The sequence below is a fragment of the Anser cygnoides genome, chromosome 1 (genome assembly GCF_040182565.1).
Source record: "Anser cygnoides isolate HZ-2024a breed goose chromosome 1, Taihu_goose_T2T_genome, whole genome shotgun sequence".
Lineage (NCBI taxonomy): Eukaryota > Metazoa > Chordata > Aves > Anseriformes > Anatidae > Anser > Anser cygnoides.
In genome coordinates, this window is record NC_089873.1 from 112,687,853 (window position 1) to 112,702,082 (window position 14,230).

The window sequence follows — 14,230 nt, forward strand, 5'->3', positions numbered from 1 at the left end:
AGTAGCTTTCACCATTTTCTGAAAGAGACAAGGGGGGGGGGTGCAAAATGCACAGAAGTCTGTGACCTTTGTTTTTCTTCCAACCACAGGTATTGGCAGCTGTGTTCTTCCTGCTTTGCCATACATTAGAGGGAATCTAACCAGGATTCGTGAATTTCAGTAAATTGCTGAAGAACCACTGCAAAGGACATCCTGCTAACCTCTGTTTACAGGTATTGGGGTGGGGAGGGGAAGAACAGGGAGCAACAGAGAATATAGGTTACCCACATCTCGCTCACCAAAGTTAAAACCTTTGAATGCCACCCTCTCCATAGAGGGAGATGGAGCTTGCTGGCAAGGGCAAAATGAAGAAGAAAACAACTGGGGGGAAGGGGATTGTAACAGAATACGCAAAAGGTCGTCTACCACTAGCGAAAGATAGCTGTATGGAACAAAAATACAACTGACTGGTTCACTGACTAAAGATAAATGGTAAAGAAGAAAGCTGCAACTGGAACTTAAAATAAGCTGCCCACAAAATATCTATTCCATTTGCAGTCTAGGGGGATATCAACTGTTTTAGTGGTACAGATTACCTGCTACCAACCTGAGACATATGATTAAATGAATGTACTGCATTACTCAATACAAATGTAAGATTACAAAATAGCAGACTTGACTTTATCCCACTTCCACCAAGACCGTAAAGAAGTCTCTACCTCTGGTCTCAAACTTTTATAACCTTTAAGTTATCCCCCAATTTTTTCAGAGTAATGAAAAGGAAACATATATCCCCTAAATTCAAACATGATAAGGATTAAAACCTTTACAAACTGTGGCAGATGTGTTTTTGTTGTTTTAGGAAAACATTCACTTGCTTTCTTAAAGATGTATCTAAGTTTTGTACCATTATCAAATTACCTTTTGTGATTTACTTACGCTGCACTGTTAATGTAACAAACCATATACATCAAAAAATACACGAATTCTAACTCATTCTTCCAAGACACAATTTGAACTGATTTCCTCAGGGAAAATACACTATACTACATAACTGTCAAATCCTACCTATTCAGTTGGTAATATCTGCTCAGAGCGCAGCTGGATAAAAGTAAAGCTGCAAACACGTTCGCTGAATACAAAAAATGTGCCCGCTCATTAGAAAAATTAGAATTTCAGAGGCACACTGACAGGTAAACTTGCATTCAAAACAGAGGTACAAAGAACAGGACTTGAAGGAATGGGCAACACAATCAAACACGATCAAATTGCGCAACCCCTGTAAGTTACCACCCATCACCGGAGCCAAACTAATGGACTCGGAGTGTTCTTTTGTAGCTTGCCACAATTGCTAAGCACAACATGCAAGCTCAAAGCTCAGTATTTAAGTTTCACCTCACAATTCAGATGGGCAGCTAAGATCGCATACTTATCACAATTAGCTAACAGGCAGAAACTTGTTACTTCACTGCAACATGATCGTATACAGTCAGAAGCCTGTAACTCATAGGCCAAAACCTGAACTTCTGAGCGAAACCGGAGTCAGCCAAAACTATGAATGATTCGTACAGAACTTCAGGCAAAACAAACAGTACAGCTTGCACTAATAAGAACGTTGCTGGTGCTTTTCTCTTTTTTGAGAAGAAGATACCGATATAATAGCCCAGAGGATGCCTAATTTACATGACTTGAGCTTGGACCTCTCACCATTTCAGAAATCACTGTAATCACCAAACTTGCCCCCAAAATCCCAAAAGATCATACGACCACCTGAAGCAGTAGCTCACGTCTCCGCTGGCACACAGACTGGCTGAGAGCTGGCAGCTGCCACCTCCACACCAGAAGGGACAGCAAAGCTGGAAACGCCTCCCCTCTAGCACACATGGCAAGTCCAGAACCAAACTCAACGGCTGTTGCAGCTGAAGTTGCCATTATAAAACCACAAGTCCCTTTCTACAATGGTATTGTACAACTGTCAGACAGTATGTTGAGGAATCCTTGACCTACAGGGTATTTGGGGACAACCCTGATCTTTGTTGTTGAAGCTGTTTTACTCTCAATAAAATAACTATTCGACTAGCAAAGACTAATACCTCTGCTGTCCTTACGTCATTTATGCATTTTAAGATAGTCTTATGGACAAAATGAGTCCTCAAGCACTCGCCAGCCTGCCCTATCCCCACCACCCTGTGAAAATGTTGACAACTTTTGTAAAACTGCCCCTTCTCCGCTTTCAGTGAGAAAACCCACAAAAGGAGCAGTATTTAACGTAAATCTTTCCCTCCTCAAAATAAGCTTGAGCTGTTTCAAACTTTATTTTAATCTGCATTGTTTTGCATGCAGTTTCAGGCAGCATACATTCTGTAATGCTAAAAGGACAGCTGAAGAACTTTATGTTCTTAGCTAATACCATAAACACACCTTCTAAGAACAGCACAGTAATTACAAAAAAAAATAAATTTATTAACACTCTAACTTTATGCACAAGCAGTCCTACGGAACTACTCCTGTGTGCCAATGATTGCAGAAGAGGAGTTTTTCCAAGTAGTTTTCTTCTCCATAACTGACATTGAAATAAAATCCAGCGTTTCAATACCTTTCAGCTTACACAATAAATTACACAATAAATTTCTGATTGTATCAAACAAAATAATTATGCTTTTGCTTCATCTGAAAGGAGGATGCATTAATTAAAACATGCCTATTTCTAAAACTGTGGTTAGTCACAGGATACCAAGGCACACTAACGTCTCCTCCAAAGTCGCACATGCTTTCACCCCCAGATCAGCAAAAAAAAGTGGTTTTTATTGTATGAGAAACGCAAAGCACTACCTGTACAATTAAGTTTTATCAGGTAGCATCATTTTGAAATGAATGAGGTAAAAGCAATCATCTGCTAGAATTTGTTTATATTTAGTCAGCTAAGAATATTTCTGCGCTCTGCATGAAAACTGAAAATGCAGCACGTGTGCCATTCTGCTCCAATGTATTTGGGAAGGTTTTTTGTATGCTTTTTTGTACGACTGGTTCAACATGTAGCATGCACAAATGAAAGAAATTGTTAGAAGGACGCACGTGCTATCTATTTTTTACTTTGTACTGTTATATATATGTATTTTTGTTAACAAAGAGTGGATTTTTGGTCGAGTGTGTATGACAAGCAGTTAGTTGCAGGGAGTGAACTTTACACAGCATGACTTCATCACATGAGGGTAGCCTGCCATTTTTCTCGATTCCGTTCAGCAAACACGCACGGCAACCTTCAAAATGCACTAAACGCTCCGGGATAGGTCCTGGCTTAGTTTGAACTGGTTAGTCGCGAGGAAGATAGGCACGTTCTGTAGCCCATACCTGACCTGCAACAGTCAAATCTGCAAAGTGAGGTCTAGCTGGGAATTGGTTTAGGCCGAAAAGTTTATAAAATAGGGGCTGAAGCGTTTCCTTCCACAACACGCAAAGCCAGCCGTTGTCCATTTTGTTCCAAACCCTGGCTGGCTGAGTAAAGAATCACAAAAAGCCACCAGAGGCCGACGGGGGCCTTCTGTTTGCGAGGGGAGAGGGCTCCGAGCGCCTTTCCAGCCTGCCCCCACGCCGGGGCAGCCCCCCAGCCCCCCGCCGCCTTCCCCCCTCTCCCTGTCCCACCCTGCCGGCCTCCACCTCCGCCCCGACCTCCCCTCACCCCCCGCAGGCCGCAGCCCGGGCGTTACCGGGCCCTTCCCCAGCGCAGGCCGCGGGCCGGGCCCGCGCGGCCCAGAGCCGGAAACCGAGCGCCGAGGGGAAGGCGGGGGGGGGGGACAACGATGGCGGCCGTGCCCCCCTTCCCTCCTTCCTCCTCCCCTCCGCCGTGCCCCCGCCGCCCCCCGGCTCCCACCTCCTGGTTGAAGGCGTTCACGGCCTCCATGTTGGCGGCTGGCTGCTGCGGGCGGGCGGGCGTCCGCGCGGGGGAGGGGCGGCCGGGCGCCGCTCAGGGGCTGCGCGCGGGCATGGCCGTTGGGCGGCCCCCCCCCTCCTCTTCCTCCTCCTCCTGCCCCCTCCCCTCCCCGTCCGCCTCCTTCCCGCCTCCCGGTGCGGCGGGCAGGGCCCCGTCCGTTGCCCGTCGGCTCCCAGCGGGATGGCGGAGCCCCCACGCCGCGCGCGGCACGCCGGGATGGCGACACGGCCCTGCCGGCAGGGGAGGGGACGGAACCGACGGGAGCGCGCGCCGAGGCGGCGTCACGTGACCCGCGGCCGGGGGAGCTCCCCGGGCGCCGCCATGTCAGCGCCTCGCCCCGCCCCCGGGGAGGGGAAATGGCGGGGAGCGGGGGACGCGGGGGGGGGGGGGATCGGTGTGAGGGGAGAAAGGAGTGGGTCTTTCCGTGCTTACCCTTGAAAAATTGCCCTTTAAAAAAAAAAAAAATCCCGTAATTGTGTCTTATAGGTTGTCTAGAAAGAACTGAGGAACCGCCGCTTGTTGGTGTGTTTTATGTGGTGGGAGAAGCTACACCGGTCGTCCCACACATCGAGCAGCCTCTCAGTTCTGTCCCAAACTCAAGTGTTTTGCACCAATAAAAGCATGGGTTAATCAATGATTACATTCACACCAAGTGTGGAGCTAATGTTCATGAGAAAACCATACATCCTACCAGACGTGGTTTCAAGGACAACACATGGCTACGGCACCTATTAAAGAGCACCCTTACTAAGCGCACTGTTAACTCACAGAAGATCACAGAATCATCTAGGTTGGAAGAGACCTCCAAGATCACCCAGTCCAACCTCTGACCTAACACAAGTCCTCAACTAAACCCTATGACTAAGCTCTACATCTAAATGTCTTTTAAAGACCTCCAGGGATGGTGACTCAACCACTTCCCTATAGCGATGCATTACTACTGTTAGCGATTTGAAATTCGTATAGTTCCACGTGATATGCTATGTTCTATCAGTTCACTCTGATACATCAGCTAGGGAGTGTAAATATTATTTAATTCTTTAGTCTGATACATCAGCTAAGGAGTAAATTCAACTGTTCGGTCGGATACGTCATCTAGGGAGTAAATTGGAAAGGTGGGGATGCAGGGTGTCACAGAAATCTCACAGAAAGTATATTTAGCTTTATTTAATGTTCCGCAATTGGACTCTGCCTGGTATTCAATTGATTTTTTAATAAAATGCAAATTGCTTTTAGGAGTCTCCTTCCTCCTCCATCAATACATGGCTGTTCTGGAATTAGTCCTCTTTAAAAACAAGTATTATACAATTCAAGTTAAGAAAACTGACAGGAATGAGACCTCTTGTTCTCAGACTATGAAACCTCTAAAGCACAGTTTGAATACAGCTGTTATTCAGAGGAATTTTTAAAATAGGCTCTAGTAGCAAATGGAAAGCTCTTCCATATGCCACTAATTTCCATAGGTTGAAATCAAAAATATCGAAAGCCCTAGCTTTCATAGTCCTTTCTGAGAAGATGGAGAAGAATAGAAAAGGAAGGTAATACTGTCCTTCCAGTGTCAATGTCTTTGCTGTGAGATTTTTTTTGCTAGTTTCAACATGGCACGTTGCCTCATGAGTAGCTTTTACTACTATTCTTGCTCACGTCACTGTTCAAAAATTCACAAAAATCAAGGTAGCTCCTCCTGCCACCTGAAAAATACAAACAAAGGTAGAACTGGCGTATGTGATGAGTGACTGAAAAAGTTCGTTGTTGCTCTCCAGTTCTTACAGCAGTTGAAAAGCTCTTTGGGAAGTAAGAATCACTTCTTTGGGGGTTCTTGGCCTAGGGAGAGATAGTGAGTTAATGAGATGCAACTTCGTGAACTGGCAAATAATTTTCAGATTTGAAACCTGGATGTTAATTGGTGACAGCTGTTCCTGTAATGTCAGCCATTGCTGAGTACCTGGCATTAAATTCCGTCTGTATATACTTGGTAATGCAAAGTTATCTCTCTTAACGCAACATCAGTAGCTTATGCAGAGTACAGAAAAAACGGTCTTCGCAGGACAGGAAAGGCTGTGAGTGGTACTGGAAATTCATATCAAATTTGGTAGTTCTTTTGCATATTCAAACCTTTCAGGTTTCTAATATTGTGTATGTGCCTGCAACAAGATATCACTACAGGTTGTAGAAGTGACTCCTCCAAAACTGAGTGTTAAATGCATTCTGGTCCTCATTGCTATGTATGTATTTGGCCGTTTTTATTATGAATTGGACCAGATGATCTTGGAGGTCTTCTCCAACCTTAATAATTCTATGAATCTTCCTTATAAAGCACAAAAGCACCTGCTTTTGTATGTACTGTGTTTGTGTAATTACATTTTATAATCTGTGGGGGGAAATAGTCTAGGTACACCCCAATGTGTTTCAAAATTCTCTAGTAAAAGCACTGGTAGGTGCAGTGCCTTGCTGTTGGATGGGGCTGGCTGTTAGTGCTTGCTTTGCTGTGCTGAGCTCCATGCTCATTCCACTACCTAGCTAAAATCTGTTGTGGTTCATCTTTGCTATAATAAGGTCCTGGTTCTGCTTTCAGTACAGAGAAATCCGTAGAACTTGCAGAGTTATCCCTGGCAACTTCTGTTCATTGAGAATGAAATTCTGATACCCTGGGGGCTGGATGTTAGGATTTGGGGCTGAGGAAGGGTGAAGCAGGTTAATGAATCAGGATTTAGCCTTAAGTTGGGTTTTATTGGGCTATGGTTTTGCTGTTCAAAGCAAATCTGCTTCATCAAGATAATATGCTCAGCAATTTTAAATTAAAATTTGCCATTGCTTTTATTATGACTACCTGTTGAGACAAAGGAGGCAATTGTGTAATTTCTTAATAAAAAACATTTTCTTTGTTTGTGCTTTTGTCAGTTCTACACTTGGAGATACTTGAGCTCACAGCAGGCGTATTATTTAAAACTGTTTTTGTAACAACATTAGGCATTGTACAAATATACAGTGCACGATGCCTAGTATTATTTTGTATATTTGTACAATATCAAGGATGGCCTTTGCCTCAAGGATCATGCAATCCAATTTGCCTCATAGAGCATTTCTTACAATTGTTTATATAATACATATTTTTAATCATTGTTCCTTGTTATTCCATATATCTTATCTTTAGCAGTTTTGATTTGTCATGGTGCATGAGTTCGGTTATGTTCAGCTTGCTTACTTTTTTGTTTTTGACTGAAGGGCAATAGATATGCACTCCACTGTGTGGAAATTGTGCTTGAGAACAAATTATGGTTACTTGATGTAATAATGATTCTTTTTGTCTTTTGCGCATAAATTTCATCAGATGGTAGTTTTATTCAAGTCTGTTGATCTGAAAAGTTTTTGAATTCACTATAGTCCTTGTCATTCTACATAAAATTAAGTACAAGTGTAACTGAATTTCACTTAGTTGAGCATTTAGGAAGTTTTACATAATGATGTCTTTTTTTTTTTTCTTGTACTGATGTCGTCTTGATCTTTCAAGCTGTTCAGAAGCCTAACTTTGCTCCTTCTGCTAAATTATTATAAGCATTTTGCATCTTTATTGACAAAATTATTGACAGAAATCATCCATTAAAAAAAAAAGTCATTCCCTGTTCTTTGTTTATCTTTGTCTGACTATCAGTGTTTCTCTGACTTATTCAATAAGGATTAGTTACTGCTTAGTGTTTTGTCCATGATCCATGTCCATGTCCATGTTTTGTTGGTGTAACTTAGTTTATGGGGCAACTGCTTTTGACTATTATTTCTTGAAGTCCTGTATTCTATAGAAAGACAAAACTGGTTTTCTTGATAGGTTCAGTATACTGCTGTGGTTTTGTAATCTTTATTAAACTAATACTGCGTAAGCTTACTGTGATCTATAGGTATTTGCACTCTGGGTGGATCTACCTCACATCATGGGGAAGGATTTCCTTATTCTCTAAATGTTGGCACCAAATACAAGCAACACTAAAAATATATCCCTGAAATCAATAGGTCTTTGACGGAAGAGTATGTCTCTCCCTTGCCATTTATCTGTACTCTCTAAGGATTAGACTTGTAGGGCTGGCACTGTGATTCTGTGATGGAGTCAAACCTTTTATCGATGCTGGTCTTCCATTTTTTTACTGTTTGTAGACTCAAGTATTACTGACAGGCAGACTGTAGTGGAATTGGGCTTGAGCGCCTTTGGGGGAACTTCATAGCACAGACAGCATTTTACCTGCCTGCTCAGTGGGGTGAATCTGTGTGCATGAGCTTTGGGTGGAGCTAGCTTTCAATAAAAAAGTGTTTCTGCAGACAGCCCTGTCGTGTAGACAGCTGGATCTATGATGATTGCACTTAAGATAGTCTAGCTATGGGACTTTCTCTTGTATTCTTAATGAAGACCAAGGTTTGAGCCTGGTGCAAATACTTCTTTCTGGTCAGTGCTTACTTTTGTACGATTTGTGGAACCAGTTTAGAACAGTGGAAATTCAGTAATTTTGTCTATTGTGATCATCTAGGTTTTTATGCTCTGCCATAATTTTACTACTGTGGACTTCAGTATAAAAATAATTAATAGTTGTTTTCTGAGTATTGATGAGACAACATCTAAAAGTGCTGTTGATGGATATCTAACTGCTGAGGGTGTGGCTTGTCTGTATCTGATGCTTAGTGTAACCATTTATTTTAATATTTTGCGGATAAGAGGAAACCTCCGCCTTTAACAACATACCTTTGATAACCATGTGGAAATGGGACAGCCCATTAATCCCCCACCTCCAGGGAATCTTGAATCTTACCCCAGTATTTACAGAGATTCCAAGCCATACCCCAAGGTAGTAATAAGGAGCACATTTGGCAAGATCTCTGTGCAACTCCTTGTTAAGTAAATAGAGGTTTTGCACATGAAAGCCTATGGGATAGAACATTAACCTGATAGAAGACAAACTGCCATTTGCATTTTCTGTGGAATCTAGACTTTTCTTGCTTTTGCCTGTAGACACATGAGAACAGACACATGAGAACAGAGACTGGTGAGAGCTAATAACCATTAAACAAAGATTGCAGTGTTTAGCTATGGTTTAAGACATGATGTGAACATACGGAATTTAAGATACAGGGCAAATGAACATACAGGAATATGTACTATATGTGGCGATTATTTAATGGTTTGTCTGACACAATGTGGGGTTTATAAGAACAAATGTTTGTAACAAATATGTTCATGTTGTCACGTTAAGTTATTCAGTGTTTTCAAAAACTTGTACAATAGAAAGCAAGTCTTTTATTAGGAATCACAAACCACCTTTTTTTTTTTTTTTTTAAGAATCAGCATTCTGAGTTTGAGTTAGTTTCTAGGAATGTGTGTAAGCCAATAGCAATAACAATTTTATAAATGTGAAAGCGTTCACCATTAGTACAACCTCTGCCTATTTCTCTGGCATCTTTGTGATCCTCTTTATGCCCCGCCCTGTTACATGTTGTACAACAAAGTATTTTGGATTCAATAAAATTTGACTTCAGAAGGTTTCTTCCTCCCCACTCCTCCAACAAGTGAGTTGAGAAGCAGCAAAAAACTGTTCTTGTCTATCTGGATAGGAATTATGTTTCTTGTTTTGTGTGTTTGCTTGTTTATTTAGGAGAAGAAAAATCACATTACACAGTTAACAGACGCAGAAAATGCTGCCTTTATGAAATCAACTTTCAGCTTGCTGTGTTTCGTGTGAGGAAAACCTAGGCGTATACGCTTCTCTAGCACTGATGCGTATGTAGCAAAAACACTTTTACATTGGATCAAACCTTGATTTCCTTATTTAAGTTCTGTACTTCTTTGTTATTTCACTGAGATGCATCTTCCACAGGTTTCAGTGGGACTTTATAGGATTCGGTGATATGTTATTGTGGGACTCAGTTCCTTTACTCTGTGCATAACCTCCTACTGGCATCTGTGGATCGGAAGTGTTGGAGGCTTTGTCCCTCATGATTATGATAAACCCCATTATACTTATTTCAGGTCTCAAAAGAGTGTGTGCCAAACATCCTACACAGAAACGGTAATAAATGGCACCCTTTGTTCCTTCTTAGCTTCTCTTTTTCCATCTCCATATTGTCTAGGGTAAAAGCGGTGGTAGATTTTAAACTGATTTTTGTGTGTAGTGTTGTATTCTGTTGAACCTGTGTTAAAGTACCTCATTTTATATTATCTATATCAGGCATTGAAAAAAACACATCCACATCCAGTCCTTTCGTCTTGGTGTGATGAGGGAGACTTAAAAATCACCAAGAACAACAGACTTTTAAAAAATTATTTGCTTTCTATCTTTTGGAATTTTGCCTTTTTTTTTTTTTGGTGTTTCTTTATTATATACTGCTGAGAAAATTTGGTTTTATTTATTTTACCAAAGCCCAAGATCATCACGTAGTTGCTACTTCAGAAGATGGGATTTTAAGGCAGACAAGTGTCTAGCAGTAAGTGTGTTTACTATGGGAATGTAATCATGAAGTAGATAAGGAGGCATATGTATCATAGAATCATAGAATATCCCGAGTTGGAAGGGACCCATACGGATCATCAAGTCTAACTCCTGGCACCACACAGGTCTGCCCAAAAGTTTAGAGCATGTGACTAAGTGCACAGTCCAATCGCTTCTTAAATTCAGACAGGCTTGGTGCAGTGACTACTTCCCTGGGGAGCCTGTTCCAGTGTGCAACCACCCTCTCGGTGAAGAACCTCTTCCTGATGTCCAGCCTAAACTTCCCCTGCCTCAGCTTAACACCGTTCCCATGAGTCCTATCACTGGTGATAACGGATAATAGGTCACCTGCCTCTCCACTCCCCCTCACGAGGAAGTTGTAGACTGCGACGAGGTCCCCGCTCAGCCTCCTCCAGGCTGAACAGGCCCAGTGACCTCAGCCGCTCCTCATACGTCTTCCCCTCTAGGCCCTTCACCATCTTCGTCGCCCTCCTCTGGACACTCTCCAACAGTTTTACATCCTTTTTGTACTGTGGTGCCCAGAACTGCACACAGTGCTCGAGGTGAGGCCGCACCAGCGCAGAGTAGAGCGGGACAATCACTTCCCTCGACCGACTAGCGATGCCGTGCTTGATAAGTAACATTCAATTTTATCACTTCTAAATAGATTGTACAATATACTAGTAAACACTTCTTATCTGATTATACTTGAGAGGGGAGAAAAAATCCTATGCAAGTGACAATGACTCTTGGCTAAGTTTCTAAAATGTGGCATCAGGTAGTCCTCTCTGTATAAATGGGAGATGCATGGATACATTGCTGAGATGTGCTTGATTCAAGTACCTACTTTCAGTAGGATTTGGTGTTGTTGCCATAGTCCAACAACACAGTGCTGCCAGGTTCTCTGAAATTCTACTGAAGTGCCCTAAATGGGATGTGAAAACTTTTCCTTGATACTTCCGAGAAATACCAGTGACACAATCCTTTTTTGTTACATCGAGCATTTCAGGCTTCAGCATGTTGATGTTGGGAACACAGGGTAAGAAGGACTTTCTGGGCCACTGGTGCAGCTGCATCCAACTGAGGCAAGTAACATTTGATTAAGATCTTTGTAAAAGCAAAGCTTTGCGTTTATCCTTCCCTGCTCTGTGAGCCTTGGAAGGATGCTTGCAGATGTGATAGCTCTGACCTTCAGGAAGAACTTCTAGATAAAATTTCCTCACAATAAATCTATGTGCACTTATTCTTTCTCCACTACTAACTGTAGAGCAAATAATTCTTTTTCTTTACAGGTTTTACTCCAAGTCGTTACAAAAGACAAGTCATAAAAACAAACAAAAAAAACTTTTTTTACCACTTCTCTTGCATTCCCTGTTGTGGCCAGAAGATGGCATTTGTATACCACGAAGAAGGGGTGAAGGAGTCAAACAAATTTCACTTAAATTTTGTTTTGTTTCATGCAGTTAGCATGAATCTTTTATATATATATATATATACATATTTACAGATTTTGATACTATTAGCGTGGACTTATCTCTGACCTTGTATATGAGTTGCTGTTGACATTTATCCAAGTATAAATGTTTACATGCAGACCTGAATGAAGGATCAGGGCCTAAAGGGTATATCTGTGTGTGTGGTCACAACTCTGGGAACTACCTGCATGGTGAATATGTTGACAAGTATTGTTGCTCACTCTTTTCAGTAAATATCTTAGGGAAACGATAACTCACAGGATAAAAGAACACTTTGATCTTGTAGCGCATGAGGAGCACAGATTCAAGAACAAAGTCCAGGAACTTGTTGCTCCACATGGAAACTTCTTACTTCTTTACTCGGTAATAAGGATCTGATTTGCCCCTGAATTCAGAAAGCGATCATCAAACAAAAAATTTGCTTTTTTGTTGTTGTTTAAAGAGAGTTTAAAACAGTCTATAAACGGTTTCTAGCACTTTCTTCTCTTCTAGATGAGTTTTTGTGCAGAATGTTAAGGCCTGGTTATAAAGAATGATTTTCCCCTTTATCATTTTTTGTATTTATGCTTGCTCATCCTCCCCAAATTAAGGCATTTATATCATTAGCGGATACTGAGTTGCCCTGTTTTCCATTATAACTGATTTCTCACACCCGTTTGTGATGAGCCATTCCAGTATGAACCTATTTATCCCTGCGTAACTTCATCAAACATCATGGGTATTACTCTAAACTACACTGGTTAAAACAATGCAGCTCTTCTATGTAGCCAAGTTTGAAGGGTTGGAGCACTGAATTTGCACGTAGGAGAAGGGCCAGAGCAGGGGAAAGATATAAAGTGGCTGTAACCTATCTAGGCAGCTTCCCAAGGCTGGCAGAGTATTTTTGTGAGGATCACGGGGCCCATCTAAATCAGCACAGAAGTCAGAGTGGTTCATCTGGCCTGCTCTGCTTGGTGTGGTGGATTCCCTGGTCTGGTGCCTATGGCAGTCTTACAGGGTAGTGATATGGGGAGGCTGGGTCACAGCTCTTTGAATAAACCTTTTATCAGTGTCTTCCAGGGGCTCACTGATGTTTTCAATTCACACCAATAGCCGTACTTCCAGGCCCTTCATGACATTCTGTTTCACCTGCCATTACCCACAGCCTTCTTCCCCCTACCATTTTTTTTGCTGATTTATTTTTAGAATTTACTTCCAGGCCCTTTGCTTTGTTCTGTGTAAAAGCAGTAAGCATCGTAACAGAGAATGCCAACTTGTCTTCAAGCTTCCCCAGCCCATGCATCCAGGTTAGGTCAGAAAAATACTTGCTAACAACTTGAAAGCATTTAATGTATATAATATAATGTAAGAAAATTCATAATATGGGTTCTCCTGAGCTGTCTAGCTATATTTTACATATGTACTGCACCAAGGCCACTAACAGTGAGTTTATTTGTGATGTTACATGTGAAAGATAATTGCAGAAGATGGTTTATCCCCTGGCACTGATGGTAGTTTTGCGATTCAAGACCAAATTAAGCAGTGTGGAATCCCAGCATGAGCTTCGAAGAGCCACATCCAAGCACTAAGCACATGAGCCATTGGAAAGGGGTCTTGGGCCTTAGGAAGTATGAAGACTGCAATCAACAGACAGGAAAGCAGTTGGAAAATGTCTGCTGTCGACTGTATGCCAATGTCAAATATTTGACCACTGGCAGGAGATGAACGATCATGAGCTGAGCAAAGGAGGAAGGGCTGTGAGAAGCACTGTGGGTGGGCTGGCTTGCTGATGGTCCCAAGCAGGGTCTTAGTTGGAATGAGGCACAATTGTTTTCCAGACTGCATGCTTTCATTTATTTTTTTGTGGAAATCAGGTCTCAGTACTTTGACTGGATGTGCGTAGGTGCTAGGTAGTGAGTTGTAAGCCTTCTTTTGCTTTTTGCTCTGTTAGGTCAAAGGCTTCAAACAGTACTTGGTAGTATGAGTGTACCTGTTACTAAATGCATGTGCTATGCACTGCCTTCTGTAACCATGAACTGTTCAGCTCAACTGTTACTTCATTTGCAAAACTCACTGCTTTTTGGCAAAATAGAAATACATTCATTTCAAATATACATAATTATCAAAATGGACCTTGCCAAAATAAATGTTACTCTGCACATGTGACTCTTTTCCCTACTTAAAGGGAGAACACAAGTTATATGATGGGTGTGTGGTTTGCCTTGCTACTCTGAAAAAATCAAGTCCTACAAAGAAATGGCTGATATAGCAGTCTGCATTGTATGTGACAGAGATGGGGAGGCAGGGTACTGTGGCAGTTCTGGCATCTTTTTTGTAGCCATGCTGCAGAGTCCTTGTGCTACTGCTCAGCCCCTTGGCCCTTGCACCCTTCTGTAAGA

General features: G+C 42.0%; 1 protein-coding gene across 2 annotated transcripts in view; it reads right to left on the reverse strand.

Annotated features, from left to right (window-relative positions):
• SCAF4 (SR-related CTD associated factor 4) overlaps positions 1 to 4,153 on the reverse strand; it is a 46,849-nt gene extending 42,696 nt beyond the window's left edge. Inside the window, exon 1 of one of the 2 annotated variants that reach the window (XM_048071451.2) lies at positions 3,851 to 4,153. In XM_048071451.2, the coding sequence (XP_047927408.2) occupies positions 3,851 to 3,880 (30 nt within the window). In that variant the 5' untranslated portion in view covers positions 3,881 to 4,153. The remainder of the gene's footprint in view (positions 1 to 3,850) is intronic. The other variant, XM_048071452.2, reaches the window with a different exon arrangement.
• Between the last annotated feature and the right edge of the window lie 10,077 nt (positions 4,154 to 14,230).